General features: G+C 49.1%; 1 protein-coding gene across 1 annotated transcript in view; it reads right to left on the reverse strand.

The window, feature by feature from the left end:
- Positions 1-6,890: 6,890 nt before the first annotated feature.
- The window catches only part of BFSP1 (beaded filament structural protein 1), a 39,552-nt gene continuing 22,963 nt past the window's right edge, over positions 6,891-23,479 (reverse strand). Inside the window, exons 5-8 of the mRNA XM_032248045.1 lie at positions 22,122-22,229; positions 11,437-11,657; positions 9,822-9,907; positions 6,891-7,948 (exon numbers count right to left, since the gene is read on the reverse strand). Of these exons, the coding sequence (XP_032103936.1) occupies positions 7,059-7,948; positions 9,822-9,907; positions 11,437-11,657; positions 22,122-22,229 (1,305 nt within the window). The 3' untranslated portion in view covers positions 6,891-7,058. The remainder of the gene's footprint in view (positions 7,949-9,821; positions 9,908-11,436; positions 11,658-22,121; positions 22,230-23,479) is intronic.

Raw genomic sequence — 23,479 nt, forward strand, 5'->3', positions numbered from 1 at the left:
TGGGGCCAACCTGCCCTCCCCATCCCGACATGGGGTGTGCCACTCACAACACCCTCAGAGATGTCCTTCTGAATCCAAGAGGACGTCTCATGGACTACTCCAACTGGATGAAGGGAAGAGGCTAAAATTTGTCTTTTTCTTTTCTGGCGCCATGTCCTAAGACCACTGATAGGCCACAGGTGACAGGTAAGCCACTTGGCAAGCTCCTGGTCACAAGGATGCAAGCCAAGCACGCGGGTAAAGGGGCAGGTGTGGCTGGTGAGGGCACCAACCCAGTGGAGTTGAACAGGAATGGATCTTCTGATAGAATAAGTCTCAACTCAAAAACTCTGTTTGAATACAACGTAAGTCAGTGTGGCTTTTCATGTTGTTTGTTTGCTTTTATTCATGCCTGAGAAAATGGAGTCAAGCATTCTATCAATCAAGATACCAATCATCAATGTGCCAAATATCATGTGAGTTTTGTGGTGACTTCATTCACCAGCGGTGTCCTAACTACAAATCTATGTTAGAAAAATGTTAGGATAAACTTGATAGGAATGGCTGCTTGAAGATTTTCTTTTTTTTCTTCTTTTTCTTTTTCTTTCTTTTTTTTTTTTTTAATTTTGAGAAGCAGTCTCACTCTGTCACCCACGCTGGAGTGCAGTGGCGTGATCTGGCCTCACCACAATCTCTGCCTCCCAGGTTCAAGCAATTCTCCTGCCTTGGCCTCCCTAGCAGCCGGGATTACGCATGTGTGCCACCATGCCTGGCTAATTTTTTTTTTTTTTAATATTTGTAGTAGAGATAGGGCTGGTGTCGAACTCCTGACCTCAGGTGATCCTCCTGCCTCAACCTCCCAAACTGCTGGGATTACAGGTGTGAGCCACTGCGCCCTGTTGGCTGGGCTGCTGTCGAACTCCTGACCTCAGGTGATCTGCCTGCCTCAACCTCCCAAAGTGTTGGGATTACAGGTGTGAGCCACTGTGCCCAGCCAGATCTTCCTCATAAGCTTAAAGTCAAGGAGAGAACTAAATGGAATTTCCCGACATGAAGATGGAAGGAAGAGACAGGTAGTGACACCAGGTTACAAGTGTCTTCTAAGACATTAACTGAAGTTAGCGGCAGACCCTGTTGGTGCATCCTCTGTATCAGAGAGTCTGTAAACTACAGCCCATGGACCAAACCCAGCACGCAGCCTGCTTTTGTAAATACAGTGTTGTTGGAAACAACTGTGCTTGTTTGCTGTTGTGCTGTCTGTGGCTGACTTCATGCTACCACAGCAGAGCTGAGTAGTTACAGCAGAGGCTGTGAGGCCTGCAATCTGGCCCTTTACAGAAAAAGTTTGCCAACCTCTGCCCTGTATCTCCTTGGCCCACCTAAAGGTCATCTCTAGACAGTTCCTATGCATGCCAAAGGCCATTTTATCTCTGCCCAGATGCCAAGATGCACCATACCTCATTTGGAGCAGGCCAGAAATGCTAGGGCATCAATGCCCCCAGGCCACCCTCTCCTGAGAAGAATGGGATGGATCACTGGTGGAGGGAAAACTCAGCTTCCTCGTCTCCTGCTTGGAACAATTTGAACATGTTCTACCCACTCTCTTGAAGGCTCCTCAGTGGGATGGAGCCCCAGCTGCCCACAGTGGTGGCCAGCTCATTAATGCCCCTGTGTGGACATGTCCCTTCCCCATCTCATGCCTCTTCCTCTCCAGTCAGGAGACAAAAACCACACCAATGGTTTTAACAGAGAGAATTTAATACAAAGCACCATCAAATTAGTATAAACAATTGTTACCTAGTTAATTTTAAAAGAAAAAGAAATTAAAAGTATCATGTGGTCCAAAAAGTTCATTTGTGGGAGCTGGGGCTCACACCATGAAGATGCACTCCTGGCCTGGGCAGGATCCTAAAGCATCCATGGCAGCCCAGCCTGCCTCAGCTTCCCACAGTGCTGGAGGTGGAGCACAAGTGCATGTGTTAGGACCCGAAAGACGGTGAGTTAGACCTGGCTGGGTGAAGCCAGAGGACACTCAGGTGGAGGTCTGTAGTGGTCCCAATGAGCACATCGGTCATCTGACCTGGGTACAGGTACACGAGGGCAAAAGACTAAAGAAACCACGCAGGAGCTGGTTCACTCCCAGGTTTTCCTCAGGACCGCTAGCTCTCTCATAGAAACCCATGCAGTTCTTTCCTGGTAAAACCAACACTCACAGGCCTTAGGGTTCTCCCTAAGCAGGTGGTGTGGGGCTGGTCATGAAATACAAGTGCCTAGTGGACTTCTGGTCAGCAGAACTTCAAGAAGTAGCTAGCTACCACCTAAGAGTTAGAATTAATATAACTTGGAAGTCTCAGAGGTGGGAGCGTGCTGGGACCCAGACCAAGCAGGGGCATCAGCAGACTAGTGCGGGCATCTCTGCAGAGACTGCATTGAGGCTGGTCCTCCAAGTGCCGGGAAAATGGAAAATTGGATGCAGCTGCTGCTGCAGGAAGGAATTGCCACCACCAGGGTGAAGAAGCTCTCAGTCCGTTTGGGCTGCTGTAACAGAATGTCATAGATTGGGTACGTTATAAACCACAAAAATTTATCTCTCACTGTTCAGGAGGCTGGGAAATCTGAAATCAAGGTGCCAGCGAATTCAGTGTCTGGCAAAGACCCACTTCCTGGTTCATAGACGGCACCTGCTCTCTCGGAACTCACATGCTAGAAGGGGTGAGGGGGGTCTCTGGGGTCTCTTTCATAAGGGCACCAATCTGGTTCACATGGGCTCTGCCCTATGACCTAATCACCTCCCAAAGGCCCCATTTCCTAATACCTTCACCTTGGGCGTAAGGGCTTCAACATATGGATTTGCAGGGGACATAAACATTCAGACCGTAGAAGGATTGCTGGGGTGATATGGACAAGAGCAGAAAGCAAACAAAAGGGAAGGAGTGGATTCTCCCTCCTCCAGCCTTTCAGCCTAGCCCCAGCTCCCCTCTAACAGCACCTCCCAGGGAGCAGCTGGCTAAGCAGGAGCTGGCTGCAGAGTCCCAGACTACGGGGTAGAGAGGGACAGGTTTGAAGCCAGAGACAGGAGCGTACTAACTAGCAAGCCAAGCTTCCGGCAACACCACCCTAACAAACCGCCTGCACCCAAGACCTTTCTCAGGGTCAGCTCTGGGGGCAACCCAACTTAATCCAGACCTCCTTAAGTTATCTATTGATACCAACCTTATTAATTAGCATTATCTTTGGGGTCTCTGGGGTTACAAGCAAAGAAAACAACTCTAACTAGTGGAAACAAGTAAGCAGTATGTCAAAAGCCCTCAGGCCTGAAGAACTGGCCAACACCATCCTAAAAGAAAGGCGGGTGGATCACGAGGTCAAGAGATCGAGACCATCCTGGTTAACATGGTGAAACCCCGTCATCGAGACCATCCTGGTTAACATGGTGAAACCCCATCTCTACTAAAAATACAAAAAATTAGCTGGGCATGGTGGCGCGTGCCTGTAATCCCAGCTACTCAGGAGGCGGAGGCAGGAGAATTAACTGAACCCAGCAGGCGGAGGTTGCGGTGAGCCGAGATCGCGCCATTGCACTCCAGCCTGGGTAACAAGAGCGAAACTCCGTCTCAAAAAAAAAAAAAAAAAAAAAAAAGAAAGTGATTGGAGCAAGGCTGGGGACCCAGAAACGCTGCGAGGATTGGTAGGTGAGCTTGCCAGAACGCCCCCCACAGGGGACAAGTGCCAGCACTTGCAGCCTTAGCTATATTGGACTCAGATATCTAATTTCATTGAGGGTGGATCTGATTGCTGGTCTGGGTCACTGACCCACCCTGAGGCCAGAGGAAGGCAGGGTATTTTGATACATTAGGCCTTTTCCAGTGTGGGAAGAGCGGCTACTCAATACAAAATCAGAGCTGTCGCCTGAGGAGCAGGAGGTAGGAGTGGCAGATGTTCACGTGCTGTCTTCTGTGAAAGGAAGCATCTATATTTTGATGAGGAGGAACGCAAGACAGGACAAGGAGGCCAGTGCAGGGGGCATCGCTAAGTGCTTCTCTTCACAGGCATCTGAGGGTCAAACCCACTGCAGATCTCCAAGAGAATGTGTAGAAGATGCCTAAAAGTTACCCTAACAGTGGCGTGAGAGAGCTAGGGTGAGAGAGACCTGCTCCTCCAGGTTCTGTCCACCGTTGATTGAGGGCTGCTCCCGGGAGCATGGACTCCCCAGGACAACCGGTCTGCCCAGTGTATGGACCAAGCATGCGCCTGTGGCCACAGGAAACTCTAAGGCAGAGTCACGTGTGCCTGCCGTGAGAAGCCATGAACCAGAACAGCAAGAGTTGGGGGACCTGGTGAGACACGAGGTGGCTAACACAACAGCAGCGATGGGTCATTGACTCAAGTTCTGGGAAGAAGAGTGGGGCAGGGGCCGCATAGCTGCAGTCTGGAGCCGGCAGCCTGGGAGAGTCTTGCTCCCAACAGACCTGAAGCTGCCTCAGGGAAGAGGAGATCGAGACCCTGCCATGGATGCTATCAGGAGGCCTGCTCTGAGCCCATGTTACTAACAAGAAACTCTTTATAAAACCAAAGGTTTCATGCGTATTTCAAAGACCCTGGGGAGAGAGAAAGCCAGGAAATAAACCCATTCTGTAGCTTTACAGGAGAAAACAGAACCAGGCTGGGACAACATCGTGTCAAGAAAATGAGCAAGTGGGTCAAATCCCTGGGACCGCTGCATAGACAAAGAGCCTGACTAGGCCCCAAAGTGTGCACTGCAGCCAGCCCCACATTTCACAGCATGGGCTCAACCTGCAGGCTGAGGTGCGCCTGCCAGGCAATGGTGCTTACCTGGTCCCTGCCTCCTACCCTGACCTTACCTCCTTCCATTGTCCCCTGCAGTCCCCTTTATGTCTCCTGGAACAGGCCAAGTTCGTTCCTGCCCCAGGGCCTTTGCACTTGCAGCTCTCTCTGCCTGAAATGCTCTGCCCTCAGCTCTGTATGTGATGCCCCATGTTGTCATTCAGGTCCCATGTCACCCCTTCACAGGGTCTTCCCTTAGCACCCAATCCAAACTAGACCCCCTCCATCACTCTAGCAGGTCGCGCCAGCTGAGTCCCTTCATGGTACAGTCTCTGACTTTCTCTTCGCTACCTGCTTGCATGGCGGTTCCTTCCTCCCCCACTAGAGCATCACATCTGTGAGAGCAGGAGCATGTCTCACTGTTCCTTGCCGTCTCCCAGTGACCAGGACCGTGCCTGGCACAGAACAGATCCCAATCCAATTTTTCTTGACCGATTGAATATAAAAATGACCTTTCTCTCCAAAGCAATACCCCCTGCCTTTTTAAATAATATAAACTGAACACATAGTCCAGAAAATAAAAAGACCCAAGGAGAAAAAGAAAGGCTTTGCAGTAGCTGTTAATGCTAAAGGTAATAGACACACAGGCCCAAAGCCTCATGCAGCCTGAGCTCCAGCTAATGGGTTCCATCATTCTCCCTTAAGCTTTCAAGTTACAAGTATTTCAAAACTCAGTGGAGTGGGTTCCCCATTCATCTTTTAGAAAAAACAACAAAAGCCTAATTCTTTCTTGAAATCCAAACTTCAGATGAATTTGGAACAAGATTGTCGAAAGCTCTACATAGAAAGGAAAGTTGACTCCATTTAGTATTCTATTATTTGTAACCAAGAAATAACAGAATGTAATTTGTGGCTCTCAATTTCCTCTAATAACGTGTAGTTGTCTTACCAGATGCTTTTTATTGGCTGATACTATAACCCCTTCGAACACATTTCCTCAGTTCCCTTATTGTATTTTGGAGAAGCTACACAGGGAAGGAGATTTTTTAATTGATATAAACTTATTTTTGGACTGCGAGTGGAAAGGTAGATACTGGAGGGCAACATAGAAATTTGTGTAAAGTTTCTGATTCTGAGTAATTTCTATGTTTTAGGATGTAACACAGTAAGTGCCAGCATGGCATGTGCGTGTGTGAGTGAACGCACAAAAACATACACACTCATGTGTGCCACAGCTCTATTATGGCCATTGAGGGCATTGATAAATCTGAAAAATCGCCCCTTAATGGCACAGCACACTGTCAGGTGCATAGTACATGTTCAATAAATGCTTCCTGGACTAATTAACTCACTTCTAAATAAGGAACTTACCCAGTGACACTTGATTTTGCATCTTGAAACCTGACCTAGAATTGCAATCTCTGAGTGAGAAAAGTTTAAGTATCTCATACCAAGTACACTTGGTACATATATGGTGGCAGATGACACTGGTGCCCTGCCTTCCATGTATATCCAGACCTGACTTCCAAATGCCAGCACCTAGACGTCTGCCTGAGAGCTTTCTTGGCCACCTAGAACACACCTCCCACTGGCTGCCAGGAGTTGGTGGATTAATACCCCAGCTCCCTCACCCCTCTGGGAGGCTGACTGAGGCGCATGATCTAAGCTGTCTCCCAGAGTTCTTCAGTGGCCCTCAGCAGGAGCTGATTTGGTAACATGAACCTTATTAGTGGCTTTCTCTTTCCTGTCTTCCCCAGTCTCCTGCTTGTGCATCCTAAATTCATACTCCAGTGAAGCCTCACGTTCTCTGCTTTGGGATTAGCTTCTGGGGGAATCCACACTAAAACAAATGCCTTTCATCATTTCATCTCTAACAAAACACTCATCCACATAAGCATGCACTTGTGCTTGAAACGGAATGAAGATGAGCCAATGTCATCAACCAGCGTGTTTCTGTGTGAAAGCCAGACGCTATCTGAGTCTCTAATGAAACGTACGAACCAGGATGAAGAGCATATCTCTTTCCTAAATGAGGACAGTTGGTGGCCACTTAACACAGCATCCTTGTCCTCAGTGAAGCTGACCCACTTACCTTCCCAAGGTCCCTATTAATTAGACAAAGGATGTGCAAGCAAAGAAAACGTTTTAATGAAGGCTTCATTGGCAATGCCAGATGGGTCAACTATGGTCTAATCCAAACAGTAACCCTCACCCTTTTATCATTTGCTCTAAATTATCAAAGCATTACCCCTACAGTGGCCCCAAAGACATTTTCTCCATTAAACCTGGGCATTTTAAGAGCCCTTCTCTCCCAATGTCTTCTTGTCTGACTTGGTCTTTCCAATCACGGTCTCCACGATCACAGCGGTTTCTTCATACGTCTGAATGCTCTCCGTGGAAATCTTCTCGATGGATTCTACCACTTCCACTGTCTTATAGGCCAAAGCCCTGGGAGGGCCTGGAGGCTGGGGTATAGACGGTTCCTCTGCACCAGGTGTGACCTCGGGACAGGGTCTCCCATACCCCTCATCCTGCTCCTCACCCTCGCGTTTCTCCTCCGGGCCTTCCAGCTCTGTGCCTTCTGGCTCAATCTCCTTGTCTACAGGCTGCTGGCCAACTGGCTGTCCATCTTCTTTCTCCTGCAGGCCCACCTGCCCATTCTCTAAAGGGGGCTTGGGTGGCTCGGGAGAGGGCTCCACCTGGCCTTCATAAAGCACAGACTCTTCCGCGATGGAAACAGCCACCCCACCTTTGGCTGCGACGGAGGAGACACAGAACCCAGGGTCCACGTAACTGGCATCCCCTGTGACCAGCACGTGCCGCTCTTTGGTGTAGAGCTCAGTGGGGGTCTCGGGCTCTTTGGGGGATTTCACTTTCTCCTTGACCATCCTGTACATTTTCCCAAAGCCTTTGCTTATCTGCGCTCCATCTGGCACATCCTCCAGAGCCCCTTGTTGTGTCAGGGGACTTGCTTCTTTACTTTCTGATTCAAACTTAGATTCACTTTCCTCTTTAAGTACTACCTGGACCAGCTTTGTGTCTTCCAAGCCTTTTAATGGTGCATCTTCCAGAGTTCCATTGCTTTTGTCTTTGGCTATAATCTCCTTTCTCCTTGGAACATTCTTGGGGAGGACTTTTTGTCTTGGTTTTGCTGCTGTTATATCCTGCAGAGCCCTGGTAAGATCTGGGAAAACACACAGGCAGAAAGTCAAGTATAATTGTCATTGAGAGAGAAAGAAAAGGTGCTGGTTAGAAATAAACGCCTATAGTACTAGGGTGGGCTTCCCTCATATGGAGCAGAAGCAATGGAAGAAAGGCCCTGGCTTTGCTGCTCCATGGCCCAGGCTGAGGTCCAGCTCTGCACACCAGCTGGGCGACTCTGGACAAGCCACTGGATGCCTTTGGGCTTCCAGAGAGAAGGTGCTCCCTGTTCTGACACCCACAGTTCACCACCACACAGGCAGAACCTAGCAACGCACGCAAGCCATTGTCCTGACATTCGGTGGGAGCCCTCGCCCCTGTTCCCACTGCAGCCCCGCTGAGCTCACAGCAGACACTTGGATCCACAGAAGCCCATTCCCCAAAGTTATTCTTTCCTCTGACTTCCTCAAAGATGGCAGAGCTACCTGGGGGCTTCTGATATGCACAGGTAGCCCTGGGCCTGGGTTTGGAACCCAACCACGGTGGATCTACCCCATTCTATATTTAGTTCAAGCTAGATAAATCCCACCCAGCTGTGACCAGCCTCCCCTTCCTCCCAGGCCAAGAGTGGAAGTGATACTATGAAATTCAGAAACGATGGTAATACCCTGACCCCAAGCGCATCCTCCTGCTTCCAGACTAGCTGAAAGAAAACACTAAAAGTGAAGAAAACACCCGAAAATCTCACCTGGCATAATCTGTGAGACTTCCCAGCTCCACCCACATGGTGAATTTTGAATTTTTTCAGCCCAAAAGTCATCCCCTGCGTCCCTTGCCACTGGTAACCACTGGGCAAGAGAGACCAAGCACGGGCATCAAGCACGGCTGACTCACAATGCAGAGAGCCAGGTGAGCTGGCAACAGCAGACACGAGTCCCAAAGCCACAGGAGCAGGGGATGCAGAGGGGGACAGGGCACAGGAAAACTGCTGGGAGCTGCTGTGCGAGGAGGAGGTGCTTACAGGACTGCACAGAATCTCAGGGCCTGGTGTCAAAAAAACCGCAAGAGCCCTGCCTCCAAATTATTAAGAATTTCAGAACAGCATTAGCAGAGCAGAAAGCCAAGCTGGGACCTTTCTGAGAGCGAGCTCTGTGCAGGGCTGCACGCCTGCAGACCTGGCCCTGAGCATCCAGCTGCTCCCTTTCAACCACGTTGACTCTGGAACACCATTTCCACAAAGCCTTCTGAGTTGTCTGGGAAATAAGAATTTCAAGGCCCTATAGGCATGAGTATCCACATTATCACCTTCTCTTATTCTCCCCAAATGCTGGGCTTGTTCAGAACTGGGAGATTTCTATGTGAGGTGAGGTCTCACAGATCAAATGTTGAAGGCAGAAGGCACATTTGCCAGTCAAGCTGTTCCTGCCTGGTTTAAGGGAGGGGAGAATGAGCAATGACCAAGCAGCTACTCTGCACTGGACACCATGTTGCACGCATTGGCACAAACCCGTTGATTTATCATGGGGAGCTGGTGGAATGCAATCCAATGTTCACTTACTGCCAAAGTGAGGAACAAGAAGTGAATACTGAGTTGTACTTTTCCCCTCATTAAATGCCTTGTGTTGCAAAAGTTATTGCTGTCAAAACATAAAACAAATATAAAAGTACAAAATAAATGCCTCACGTTAGGGTTGGCATGTCCAACGTAGCCTAGACCCCCAGTCGATTTTTCTCCTTATAAACTTCTCAGCTCAGTCACCTAGCAAGCAGAGAGTGGGAAGGAGTCCCCCCTCACATAAAAGCATTTAATTTCCAGATGGATCAGAAGCAAGCATGAATGTTAAAGTCAGGAAGAAAGCCGCCTGGTTTTTTTCAAGACAGAAAACAAACAGAAGTCCAGAGTTGGGAAGCGTTACCTTTCCCACTGGGTCCAGTGCTGAGAGAGACTCCATGGCTCAGGGTGAACAGGGGAATTGGAGTTTCATTGAAGGCAGAGCTCAGCCTGGCAGAAAGAACCAGTAAGAACAAGCCAAACAGATGGTCGGGGGCAAGAGCAACTCTCATTAATGTTGAGCAAAATGAAAAAAAAGCTTTCTCTAGACCAAACTGCTTATGAATTAGATATCATTCTAAACAGACAGCCATATACACATTTACAAACTGGATGAGGACATAAAGGAAACAAGCATTTCTATGAGCTCAAGTCATAAACTGTGAAACATACCTATAAAAAATTATAAAGTGGGGATTGCTTATAATCTAAAAATGTCACTTCTCCATTAGACAGTATTTTTCTTTTGCCTTTTTTATTTTTTTAATTAGAGTGTCCAACCCAGGGTGAAGTATTTAGAGCAAATAGGACATGATATCTCCAACTTATCTGTATATATACACGTGCGTGTGTGCGTGTGTGTGTGTGTATAAATAGAGAAAAAGTGATAAAGCAATTGAGGTAAAATATAAACAATTGATGAATCTGGAGTATCCAGGGGTTTCCTGTTCTATTCTTGCAACATTTCTACCAATTTAAAATTAGACCAAAATCAGAACTTATAGACAAATAAAAGAGGTATCCAGCCATCATTCTGTGAAGCCCTGTCCCTAAAACAAAAATGTTTACAAAGTCATTTAAATGCCAGTTCCAGATTTATTCTTGTAGATGTGTGCAGAAAGTGTTCACTGTGACATAAATGTAATTTGGAATCATGCCAGATACACTGACCGGCACTGGAGACAGAAAAATGTGATCCTGCTTTTCCTGCCAAGCATTCGGGTACTCACAGCCCAGACGGAGCACCCGGGGCGAAGGGAGGAGGTGGGGACCTCAGTTGTGGGGCTTCTCTTTTCATTCAGTCTAAACCCAGGAAATTAGCAAGACTGAAGTGAAGAATCACAAATTAATTCCCAACCTGTTCTCTGGAAAATCACTGCACTGCACCTAAGAATATGGAAATAACTGGAGAGAGAGAGAGAGAATTTTCCAGCTGTCTTCAAGTGACTAGGGATCGAGTCACAGCTACACTATGGAGGAGACCAGACAGCCAAGTAGTGACAGCCACAGACTGACCCAGCGAGGTGCTAAGAATCATGAGGGTGGCAGCAGGAGCACCATCAACACCTCTGAGTGCCCTCGAGTGCCAGGCTCTGTGCCAGGCAACTCACCTGCAGCACCTCATTAAATACTCCTGGGCATCCCACCTGCTGGGACACTTATGTCCCCAGAGGCCTATGGGCAAAACACAGACTTCTCAGTGAGGGCTTTTCTGACCATCCTACTTAAAATTGCAAGCATTCCCCCATCATCCCTGTTGCCACCACTCTCCTCCCTGCTAGAACTTCCTCCTTAGCACTGGTTATACCTTCATCCTCTGTCTCCCTTATTAGTTTTCCAGCACCCATGGGGTCAGGAATTTTTGTGTTTCTTTCCCTGCCATATGCCCACTGCCTAGAACTGTGCCTGGCACACAGTAGGCACTCAACAAAGAGTTGTGGAAGGACGAAGTGGCCGGGACAGGGAAGACACACTCTCACCTGTTGCCTTCAATCTCGATGATACGATGGTACCGGTCCAGCTCATTCTTCAGGGTTTGCTGGGCGACCGCCAGCTGCCGGCAGTCATAAGAAGACTTCTCCAGGACCCGCTCCGTCTCCTCAATCTCCTTGCGCAGTGTCTCAATCTGCTCGTTATAAAGCTGAATCTCATCGTCATAACACTCATGGGCACTTTTAATAGCTTGTTCCAGAGTTGTTGTCTGCGGGCAAGGACACGCTGTAAGAAAATCCATACCCCTCCTCCCCTAAGAGACAGACCTCACCAGGAGAAGGAACCTGGACTCGGTAAATGTTTTATTTTGCTTGTGTGTTTCTCTGCCCATTAGAGATTAGCAATGAGTCACATTGGAATCCTTAAGCTAAAAAGAAATATGAAAACTAAGCTTCTATGTCCTTGAACAATTTTTTTTTAATAGAGGATCCCACCTTGCCGCGAGGCAGGGGTGCTATCACAGCTCACTGCATCCTTAACCTCCCAGGCTAAAGTGATCCTTCCACCTCAGCCTCCTGAGTATGTGTTGGGACTGCAGGCAAGCACCAACATGCTGGGTTTTTTTTTTTTTTTTTGCGGGGGGGGGGGAGAGATAGGGTCCCGCTTTGTTGCCCAGGCTGGCTTCGAACTCCTGGCTTCAAGTGATCCTCCCATCTCAGCCTCCCAAAGTGCTGGAATTACAGGCGTGAGCCACCACACCCAGCCCGTCTTGCACTAATGTTAGCACCCTGTGTAATTAACCCATAAGGAGGCCAGCCCCAAAGGCAGTCTGAAGACAAACCTAGAAAATAAAACAAAATCTAGGCCAGGTGGCTCACCCCTGTAATCCCAGAACTTTGGGAGGTCGAGGCCAGCAGATCACTTGAGGACAGGAGTTTGAGACCAGCCTGGCCAACATAGTGAAAGCCGTCTTTACTAAAAATACAAAAATTAGCCATGTGTGGTGGCACACGCCATAGTCCCAGCTACTCAGGAGGCTAAGGCAGGAGAATCACTTGAACCTGGGAGGCAGAGGTTGCAGTGAGTCAAGACTGCGCCACTCCACTATCACCTGGGCAACAGAGCAAGACTCTGTCTAAACGAAAAAGAAACAAAACCTGTTATCCATGGAATAATATGTATAATTCAAACAAAGTACATTCTTCCGACTTTAATGAATTAGCATAAATCTGATAGCCAAAAAATAAGTAAAAAGAAGAGCATACTGAATAGATAAGATGGTGCTTTTATTGAAATGCTGAGTAGGAGAAAAGTTTCCTTGTTCTCATTACTCACCATGGGTGCTTTGATCTTCTCCCGCGTTTGGATTGGCAGAGTTACGTTTATGTTTTGATAGTTAAGGTGTGTGTGTGTTTGCACTGGTGTACATATAAAATAATGTCAGAGAAATACATGAATCAGAGCAAGTAAAAATTAAGGCAGTAAAATAGAAAGAGGTAGTTTTATATTCTGTGTAAGAGCTTGTGATGATACATAAAGACCTGTAAATGCTCAGTCGTGTGCCACCTAACAGTACTTGTACCTCAGTCGACAATGGCCTGCATATAGGATGGTGGTCCCATAAGAGTATAATGGAGCTAAGCAATTCCTGTCACCTAGTGACAACCGCGGCCATCCTAGGGCAGTGGAGACACACATCACGCACATATCTGTGGGGACGCCAGTGTAAACAAACAAGCTGTTCTGCCAGCTGCATAATGAAAATGTTGGGCCAGGCATGGAGGCTGACACCTGTAATCCCAGCACTTTGGGAGGCCGAGGCAGGTGGATCACGAGGTCAAGAGATCGAGACCGTCCTGGCCAATATGGTGAAAACTGTCTCTACTAAAAATACAAAAATTAGCTGGATATGGTGGCACATGCCTGTAGTCCCAGACACTCGGGAGTGTGAGGCAGGAGAATCACTTGAACCCAGGAAGTGGAGGTTGCAGTGAGGAGAGATCACGCCACTGCACTCCAGCCTGGAGACAGAGCGAGATTCCATCTCAAAAAAAAAAAAAAAAAGACTAGCACATGCAATTATGTACAACACATAATACTTGACAATGATAATAAACTACTATGTTACTGGTTTACATATTCACTATACTACACTTTTTCTCATTATTTTGGCATGTAGTCCTACTTACAACAAAATGTTTATGGTAAGACAGTGACACCGCATTACCCCAGCCACAGCCTCCTGCAGCTCACATTCCCCACATATTTTGATTGCAATATGTTCTCTTGTGCTTGATCAAACGTTATTACAAAAGAGTCAAGAAAGCTTAAAAAAGTATAAAGTATAAAGTATATACTTTATAAAGTATATAAAGTAGAGGCCAAGGTAGTTGTGACTCTTTTCCAGTCTCATTTTTGAGCAGGAAAGAATTTGACATGCATGGTCCTCAAAAATAAAACAAAACCACCCTTCTACCTCGTGCAGCCCTGCTGGAGCTCGCTGTGCACTGGAAACGCCTGCGGGTGTTGAGAGCCTGACTCGGCAGGGATGAGGGGCCAGAGACTCCGCCTCGTTCACCAGCTCCCACATGATGTTGATGCTGCCAGTCCATGGGCCACACTTTGAGTCACAAGGGTGAGACAGGCATCTATATTCAACTTCATGTGTGTCCACTATAGGCATGTCCTACATCCAGACCTAAATGTACCTACTGGACACCTCGGAAGACAATCATTGCCATCAAAATCCAGATCTTCACTTTACACCCTTTATGCCCTTGGATTATAAAATTCCTTAAGTGAAATTGTAGTTTTCAAAGGTGTTCAGCAAGATGGCCAGGCATGGTGGCTCACACCTGTAATCCCAGCACTTTGGGGGCCGAGGCAGGCAGATCACCTAAGGTCAGGAGTTCAAGACCAGCCTGGCCAACATGGTGAAACCCCGTTTCTACTAAAAATGCAAAAATTATCCAGGCATGGTGGCCAGTGCCTATAATCCCAGCTACTCAGGAGGCGGAGGTTACAGTGAGCTGAGATCATGCCACAGTACTCCTACCTGGATGACAGAGCAAGACTGTTTAAAAAAAAAAAAAAAAAAAAAAGTGTTCAGCCATAGCTCTGTTGCATCAGGAGGGAGGAGGAGGAAGGGAAGAAAGTATACACATGCTAGGCACATTGGGGAGATGTCTGTCCAGTCTGCGTTGTCCCTGTGTCTGATGTCAGCCCCACCCATCCACAGGCAGAGTCCCACCAACAAGGTAACCCCCTTCTCCTGTGCAGAGTTATAGGAGCAGGGGTGGGCCTGACCCAGGCTGGCCTGTCCCACTCTTTCTCTCCTGGGAATCTGGAAAGGGGTCTCAGAAATCACAGACCTTGTGGCAGGTTCTGGACTACAGAGGCACATGAACAGGTCTGAGGCTGCCGCTCTGGAGTGCAGAGCTCTCATGTGCATGGCAAAGCTGAGAGAGGTAAGTCTCTGGAGAGGAAAAGAAATGAAGCCAAAAGGCAAAGACAAACAGAAATTAAACAGGCAGCCATGGCAATAGAAGGAAGAGGAGGAAAAGGAGAGAAAGAACAGCTGCCTCAGATCCCAGGTCGTGGTTTCTAATTCCTGACGCACACCTGCTCTCAGATTTCATGCCCTGCCTTTTATACCCTGCTCCTTTGAAAAAAAAAAAAAAATAGTACCTTTCCAGTGGAGAGAACTGGAAGATAGCACCTTAACCAGGTGATCAGAGTTAAGGTCACCCGTATAAGGACACATCCACATGATGCAATGCTCAGGACACAGCGTCACTGCATGGGGGTCTTGCCAAGAATGCAGAACCTCCATCTAATCCCAAGAAAACATCAGGGAAACCCAAAAGGAGAGATGTGCCACAAAGCCGCTGGTCTGGGTTATTCCAAAGCATCAGGGCCATGAAAGACAGAGAAAGCCTGGGAAACCATCCCAGTCCGGGGGAGACAAACAAGACATGACATCTAAATGTGAGTAGGATCTGGACTAGGAAAAGCACAAATGGGGCGACTGGTGAGATTTTAGTGCAGCCTCCTAATAGGATAGGATCATTGTTAATTTCCAGGTTTTTGTCATCGGCCCGTGGTTTGGTGAAAGCTGGGTGAGGGCTATACATTGAAAACCACTGTGCTGTTTTTGCAACTTTTCAAAAATCTAAGGCTACTTCTGAATAAAACAAGAGTCCCCTTCCTGTTTCAGCTAGTGTGATCTGATTTCTGTTCCTCTCAAGAAATCTGGATTCAAACAGTCGCCTGTAATGGCAAATACAAGTCACACTAATGCCTGGTGCAGCCACATCTCACCCACACCAGAGTGTTCACGCACTGGAGGAAACACTTCCGAGGAATAAGGAGATTTAAAAGACCCCTTTGAGGCCCAAATCTCAAAGAAGCGTTGGAAGTACACGGTGGGGGGAGTATGTGGGGCTATGGAGGACGTAAGAGGGGCCGTGTGTTGGGGGATGGGGTGGGAGCGCGCATGAGACAGACTATTCTCACTTTTTTCTTTTGAGACAGGGCCTCACTCTACTGCCCAGGCTGGACAGCAGGGCTGCCATCAGAGCTCACTGAAGCTCTACATCCCGGGCTCAGGCAGTCCCCCATACCTTTGTCTCCTCAGTAGCTGAGACCATAGGTGCATGCCACTATGCCTGGCTAATTTTTTTGTAAAAATTTTTTGTAGAGATAAGGTCTAACTATGTTGCCCAGTCTTGAACTTCTGGGCTGAAGTGATCCTCCCACCTTGGCCTCCCAAAGTACTGGGATTATAGGCATGAGCCAATGTGCCTGTAAGCTCCCACTTTTCTACGTGTGAAATCTTCCATGATAAAGAGTAAAAGAAAATACATATGAAGAGAATGTACCCCAGATCACTGACTCAGGAGCTCTGGGGCGGCAGTGCCCTTTGGATGTGGCTTTCCCAGCCCAGAGTTGGGGCAGTGGCTCATGCTGATAAGTTCGAAGCTGGGTCAACTCATCAACCTCACAACAATGTTATCGGGGGATGGCGGGGGGACTGCCATTATTTCCACTTTACAGAGGAGGAAACTGAGGCACACCGGCAAAGTGGCTTGTCCATAAATACCACAGCAGGATTCAAACCTACAAGGTCTGAAACACCTCCTAAAACCATGAGCCACCCCTGCCCCCACCTCTGCCTCCTCCCTGCTGTAGGCAAGCAGTGTGCAAGCACACGCGCGTGCATGCGCGCGCGCGCACACACACACACACACACACACACACACACACTCCAGGGCCCCTGCAAACTCCCCATGCCTGCACAGCAGCAGGCCAGCACCAGCCTGTTCTCTCTGAAGATATGGGAAAGTCAGTGTGAGTCACACAGAGACCACTCCTTGCAGGTTTTCACTTAGCAAAGTTTTAAACAAAACAAAGCGTCACTAACTGGGAAATGGGAGACCAGGAAAGTCACCTGTGATCTTTCTACCCTACAAGCGGAGTGCAATCTTTGTATATCTCATGAAGTGATGACTTGTTGTTTTGGTGGTGGTGGTAGAGGCGAATGGGTGGGGTGTTCTCTTAGGTGTGCATGTGTGTGTGAAGAAGGCTGCATGTTTTGAAGGCCAGAGGTCCCCTGCTGCAGCACTTCGGGAGGAGCTCCTGCCCTGGGTGTCCCCACAGCCCCCAGCCCCCACATGACCATGACGCCCAGGGCCCTCCAACCTTGCACAGGTCACAGATGCTCTGCAGGATTCTGCTGAGTCCAGTTAAGTGATGACTGGATTATAAAACTTGACTGATGCCTATATCAACATGGCTTTTATAGCGCCACAATTTAAACCTCTCATCAGAAGGAAGGGTGTTCAGGAAAAACAGTAATAGCCCGCTTTCTCAGGAGTTCGACAGGAACAGAGATGCCTGTGACAAGAGCCACTGCGGCACAGCATCCAGTGCCACCCGGCACCATCCTGGCTGAGGAGAATGAGACAGAGACCCTCCCCAGAAGCCTGCAGTCTGGCAGAGGAGGATCGCCCAGGGCACCTCAGAGGGAGAAGGAGGCTGCCAAGAGGAGGTAGGACCTCTCCTGGGAACCAAGGAAGGAAAATAACTTCCAGAAAGGAGAGAAGGAATGAGCAAAGGGGAAGGTCCCAGAAACCTCAGGAGGGGTCAAGAGACGAACAGAAGAGAGGGTGGCCCAGGGTTCCTCCAAGGTGGGGCCATTTGGCAGCCTGATCTTTATCCAGAGCCAGGTGACTGCTATTCCCGCCTGGACTGTTAGATTGCCTAGTTTATATGTCTCCCCACTGGGCTGTGAGCTGCTGAGGGCAGGACAAAGGGTAGGAGCCTGAGGCGTGCCCCATCTGGAGGGGCGAGCTCCCACCTCAGTCCTTAGGACCCCAGACACCTTTGGGTGCAAGGTCTTTTACACACACACACGCACACGCACACACACACACGCACACGCACACACACACACACACGCACACTCATACACACGAAACTCATTACACACTGTCTTAAACAAACTACACCACTAGATGGTGCTAAGTGACTTTAACGAGAAACGGGGCATGGGCGGTTCCCACTTGGCAATTTTAAAAAGTGACTTTCTTTACTTCCCTGTCGCAGAAACTCTCAGTCCATGCAATTTACGGAGCCAGAATTACCTGTCGTTTCCTCTCCGCCTGCCCGAAGTGCTTTCTCCTGGGATCTTCGGGGTCTATGTGCACTTATTCGAAGGAGAGATTCCAGCTCCAAGCCCAGCATTGTCCTCCCGTCCTGCGCCCACCGTCTCCCAGTCCGAGCCCGCAGAGGCACCTGCAGGGCTCGTGAAAACGAGGCGCGCCGGCCCGCCCCAGGGCTCCTGGGTCAGTGCTCTGGATGCCCGTGAATTTGCAAAGCTGACAAGGGCCCAGATGGTGCCTCCGCTGCTGGGACCTCGCCCTGAGGACCCCTGCTGCGGAGGGTTCGGGAAGCCTCGGACGCCCTATCCGGAGGCGGAACCCGCTGCCACGGGCCAGGGGCGACCAGACGCTCTCCCGCGGCCAACCCTCCACCGAGTCCCGGCCACAGTGTGGGCCTTGCCCGGAGGTGTGCGGCCGCATCTTCCTTCAGCTCTAGCCTAGCTGCTACACTGGGAAGCCACTAGGACCTTTAAAACCAGCACAGACACAAACGTTTGGAATGAGGCCCACTCCTAGGACGCAGGGGGACCTGGTGGAACGCTCGGCCCGCCCTGGGGCCCGCCCCTACCCTGTGATTCTCAGTGTGGCTCCTGGACCGGCAGCAGCATCGTCACCGGGATACCCCAACACGCAGCCACACCCCAGATCCACTGAGTCAGGAGCTCCCGGGAGCACCCAGCCACGCCTGGGTTTTTCATCAGAGCTAAGGAGGCAGCATGTTGGCCCCCATCACCTTTGCCTCTTGTTGCGACCCCTGTGAATATGTTACATGGCAAAAGGGACTTTGCAGATATAATTCAGGCTCTTAATCAGTTACCCTTTTTTAAGAAAAGGAGTTTATTCAAGATTATCCCCAATCACAGGAGCCCTAAGCACAGAAGTCAGAAAAATGCATAAGTCAAAGTCAATGAGATGAGAGGCCGGAAGAGGGTTCAGGGCAGGCTTCGGGCTCTGAACATGGAGAGGCCTGAAGCCAAGGAGCACTGGCGGCCCTGACAGCCACTCCTGGCCAGCAGCCGGCAAAGAAACAGGGCCCTCACTCCTGCCAAGAACTTGAATGAGACTGGAAGCAAATTCTCCCCCAAGAACCTCGGGACAAGGGCCCAGGCTGGCCAGCATCCTTCTTTCTACCCTTCGAGACCCAGAGCAGAGAAACCGATGGAACACGCCCAGACTTTCTCATCTAGCAACTTCGATGAAAAAGGCGCACTGCTGAAGCCCCTGCTGGTGGTGACTCATCAAAGCAGCAACAGAAAACGGACACAGCCGCGTTTCATCAGCCGCACGCTACTGCTTGCCTCTGAGTATAAGCACATCTGTCATTTTACACGAAATGATTCAGTAATATTTTCATAACTGTTTTATATTAGTTTCCCCTCCCTTTTTTTTTTTTTTTTTCCGGAGACAGGGTCTCACTCCATTGCCCAGGCTGGAGTGCAGTGGCTCAATCTCAGCTCACTGCAGCCTTGACCTCCCCAGGGGCAGTCCTCCCACCTCAGCCTCCTGAGTAGCTGGAACCACAGGCATGAACCTCTGCATCCAGCTAATTTTTGGTTTTTTTGTAGAGATGGGGTTGTCATGAGGCCCAGGCTGGTCTTGAATTCCTGGACTCAAGCAAGTCACTCACCTTGGCCTTCCAAAGTGCTAGGACTACAGGCGTGAGCCACCGTACACAGCCTGGTTTCCTTTAAATTATCTGTACTTTATTTTATGCCTTCACCATCATTTTTCTGAGAAGGGGTCTCCATCGGACTGCCAAGGGTGGGACTGGAGGAGGCAGCACAGAAGAAATGCTGGAGACCCTGCTTTAGAGATGAGGGCAGCCAAGAAAAGCCAGCAAGACTCCTGCAGCCACTAAGGACAGGAACACGCAGCCCACCAGCATTCCATTTCTTGCTCTCAGAAACTTGGTTCATCTCTTGTGAAATTTCTTATTTTTATGTTCAACAAATACATACATGTATATAGAGAGAGGACCATTCCTTTTGTCCCAGAACTGGAATTTACCCTCTAGACTGGGCTCCGTCTTCTTTCTCAGTATCTGGGGCAGTGGTTTTGAACTCTATCACCACCGCCCCAGGAAACGCCACATTTCTCATTGCACGTCATTACACAGCAGATAAACGTGTGTGTGTGTGTGTACTTCAACAAATCCATACGGATATAGAGAGATAAAACAAGGGCTTCACAAAACAAATTCTCTCTTTTGCTCGCTGTATACTCTGTTATTTCTTTTTTTTTTTTTTTTCAGCCAGAGTCTCACTCTGTTGCGCAGGCTGGAGTGCAGTGGCATGATCTCAGTTCACTGCAACCTCTGCCTCTCAGGTTCAAGCGATTCTCCTGCCTCAGCCTCCTGAGTAGCTGGGACTACAGATGCTCACCACCACGCATAGCTACCTCTTTGTATTTTTAGTGGAGACAGGGTTTCACTGTGTTGCCCAGGCAGGTGTCAAATTCCTGAGCTCAGGTGATCTGCCTGCCCCGGCCTCCCAAAGTGCTGGGATTACAGATGTGAACCACCATGCCCGGCTGTTATTTCTTTTATTTTAGTCTAGCATTTTATTGACTTCCTTTTCCATGCCAATCAATTCTACTGAGTTCATTCTGCATCCAAAGACGAGTTGTCACTAGCTGTTTGGAAAACACTGGTCTCTAGAACCATGACTGGGCTTGTATCCATTTCCCTAGTCACATACACAACACACACACACATACACATGACACACACACACACCACTCACTTCACATACACATCCCATATATCACACAGACACATATCACACACACACACACACACACACACACAGCACATACACAAATACATCCAGTCCTCCTTCTGTTCTGTCAGAGTCTCAGAAGAAACCACATGTGCCCAAGTCACCTGGGTGAGGCATGTGGTCCCTGAGCCAGGGTATATCTCGAGAGAGGGAGTGTGAAGGGCGTTACTTGGTTTCTCCTGCTGCGATCGTCAGCTCAGGGGACCACCACAGATCCGGGTTTGCTTTCCAGCCGTCCCTGAGGGCTACCGCACTGTGAGTTTTGTGCGGCATGTGCTAGGTGTGGGAATTAGGATGTGAATTCCAAGATCCCAAAATGAGATCCTGAGCAGCCATGGAGGGCACTGGAAAGCAATAAAAAGCACCACATCTGGGTGTGGCTTCACATTTTTTCCCATTTCATGGGCGCTGGCAGGACAGAGACAGAGTAACGCATAACGTCCAGATGATCAGGCTTTCTAGAGTGCGATTCTTACACATTTGGTTCTCTGGTCCCCATGCGTACTTGTCAAACCAAATGTCAACTTACTTTTTGGTTTGGGAAATGTGGTTAGAGAGCCGTACAAAGGTGCAGTATTTTAACCCATTCCTGTCCCCACGGAATGACCTGCTGTAGGTAATGAGAGAGAGAGAAAACTGGAAGGAACCAAGGAAGGTGAGCCAGGGAGTCGCCAAGAAGTCAGGCTACAGGACAGCGTGGGGCTTTTCTGTTTTGTTTTCAAATTAAGCTTCACCCAAAAGGTGGGGAGCGGTAGAAATGTGAGCTTTCCACCAACACGTTTCTAACTAGAGGCAAACACCAACACAACCGCTCTTTCTGGGTTGTAATCAAATTCCAAAGGAGAAATGTTATCATGAGAAGAAAGACAGAAGCACAGATTTGAACAAGTAGAGGATAAAAAATGTCCGTTTCTTCTTATTCTTACTAAGCTTCACCTGGGCAAAATGACTGCATGAGGTAGACACTAGCAGAGCCGAAACCTCCGTGGGGAAGGCATGACTCAGAGGAGTCCCGAGGGGCACTTCTGAGGGGCTAGGAATGAGTGTGATGCCTGTGCCCACTGGCTCAGGACCCGCCCAGGTTACGGGGTACAAGTCCTGTGTCCTGGAAAACCCCTCAATCCAGGGCAGGGCAGGGTGCTTGGTCACCCACTCAGAACACCCTGATATGTTCAGAGCACAGGATATGTTCAGCGTGTGACAGCTCCTTAAGCTGCATGCGTGTGCCTGCGTGTAACGCCTCCATAAAACGTGTGGGAAGCCCCAGTACACATGGGGCAGCCTTGAGCGTACCTGGGCCTGCAGCTCCACTCTCTGCGCCTGCAGGTGGGAGAGCACCTCCCGGCCCTCTTCCAGCTGACTCCGCAGGGCAGCCACCTCCCGCTCCGTCAGGAGCTTCTCCTGCAGAGAGAAGGCCAGAGTCAGACTCACGGGACATTCAGAGAGGAAAAGGGCAGAGACGGTATGGGGCCCTGGTGTGGATGGCATGTCCGTGTCCCCCTGAATTCTGTGTTGAAGCCCCTGAATTCTGTGTTTTAGGAGGTGGGACCTTTGGAAGGTGTGAGGGTCAGATGAGGTCATGAGGATGGGGGCCCCATGATGTGATTAATGGATTGGTGTCTTTGTAAGAATAAGAAGAGACACCAGTGCCCCCACCTCCACCCCCTGTTTGTCTGTCACGTGGGACACAGCAAGAAGGTAGCCGTCTTCAAGCTAGAAAGAGAGCCCTCACCAGACACTGATTCTGCCAGCACCTTGATGTTGGACTTCCAGCACCCAGTGAGAAGTAAATGTTTGCCTGTCGGTCCCCATCTATAGTAGCCTGAGAAGACTAAGCCAGGCCCACAGCACAGCCATCAATGCCTTTTGCTTTGTCTTCAAAATCTGAACCTCCTTGGGAGTGTGAAACGCTGGGATCAAGTACCAGGAGACCTGGCTATGCCACAAACCTGCTAAGAGACTCTAAAAAAGGCATTTGACTCTCAAACCCTCTGTTTTTCCTTCTGTGAAAAGGAAAACCTAGAATGCACACTCCCATTCAGCTCTATTTGCTGTGTCTAAGAAGATAAAGGTCACTCAGAGCCGATGGCCATGTGCTGTGCTCAGACATCAGCGCAGCACAAAGCAGGAGTCATCAGCCCCAGTGGGTGAAAGGGAAGCAACACTCTGGAGAATGGCTGGAAGGAAATCCTCCGACCTCTCCACACTCTGCCAAGCAGGTGCCTGTCTCCTGACCTGCCTTTCCAAGTCTATTCAAAAATACTCAGATTGTTTGACAAAGGCCTGACTGCTCAAGAGCTGTGAGTTCTGACACAGAGCACATTGACTCAAAGCCCACAAAATCAAACACCAAGTCTACACCAAGGGTTCCTGTGTCCAAGCTCATGAATGGAAGGGGGCCTCTGCTTCAAACACCTTACAAAGTGGCTGCAGCAGCGATGCAGACACACAGGAAGCGGGGGCAAGACAAACACGCAGGAAGTGTGGGTCAGTCTCTGTCCCAACCACGTGGAGAAGGTGGAACTCAGGCCATACTGCAGGGGCCTCCTCCATGGTCTCTGGCACCTCCTATGTTTCTCGGAGCAAGGAGGCATACATTTCTCTCCATCTCTTTCTGTCTCCCTCCCCCTTTCTCTCTCTCTCTCTCTCTC

The sequence above is a fragment of the Sapajus apella genome, unplaced genomic scaffold (assembly GCF_009761245.1).
Source record: "Sapajus apella isolate SASKATOON/1434 unplaced genomic scaffold, GSC_monkey_1.0 scaffold65, whole genome shotgun sequence".
Taxonomy (NCBI): domain Eukaryota; kingdom Metazoa; phylum Chordata; class Mammalia; order Primates; family Cebidae; genus Sapajus; species Sapajus apella.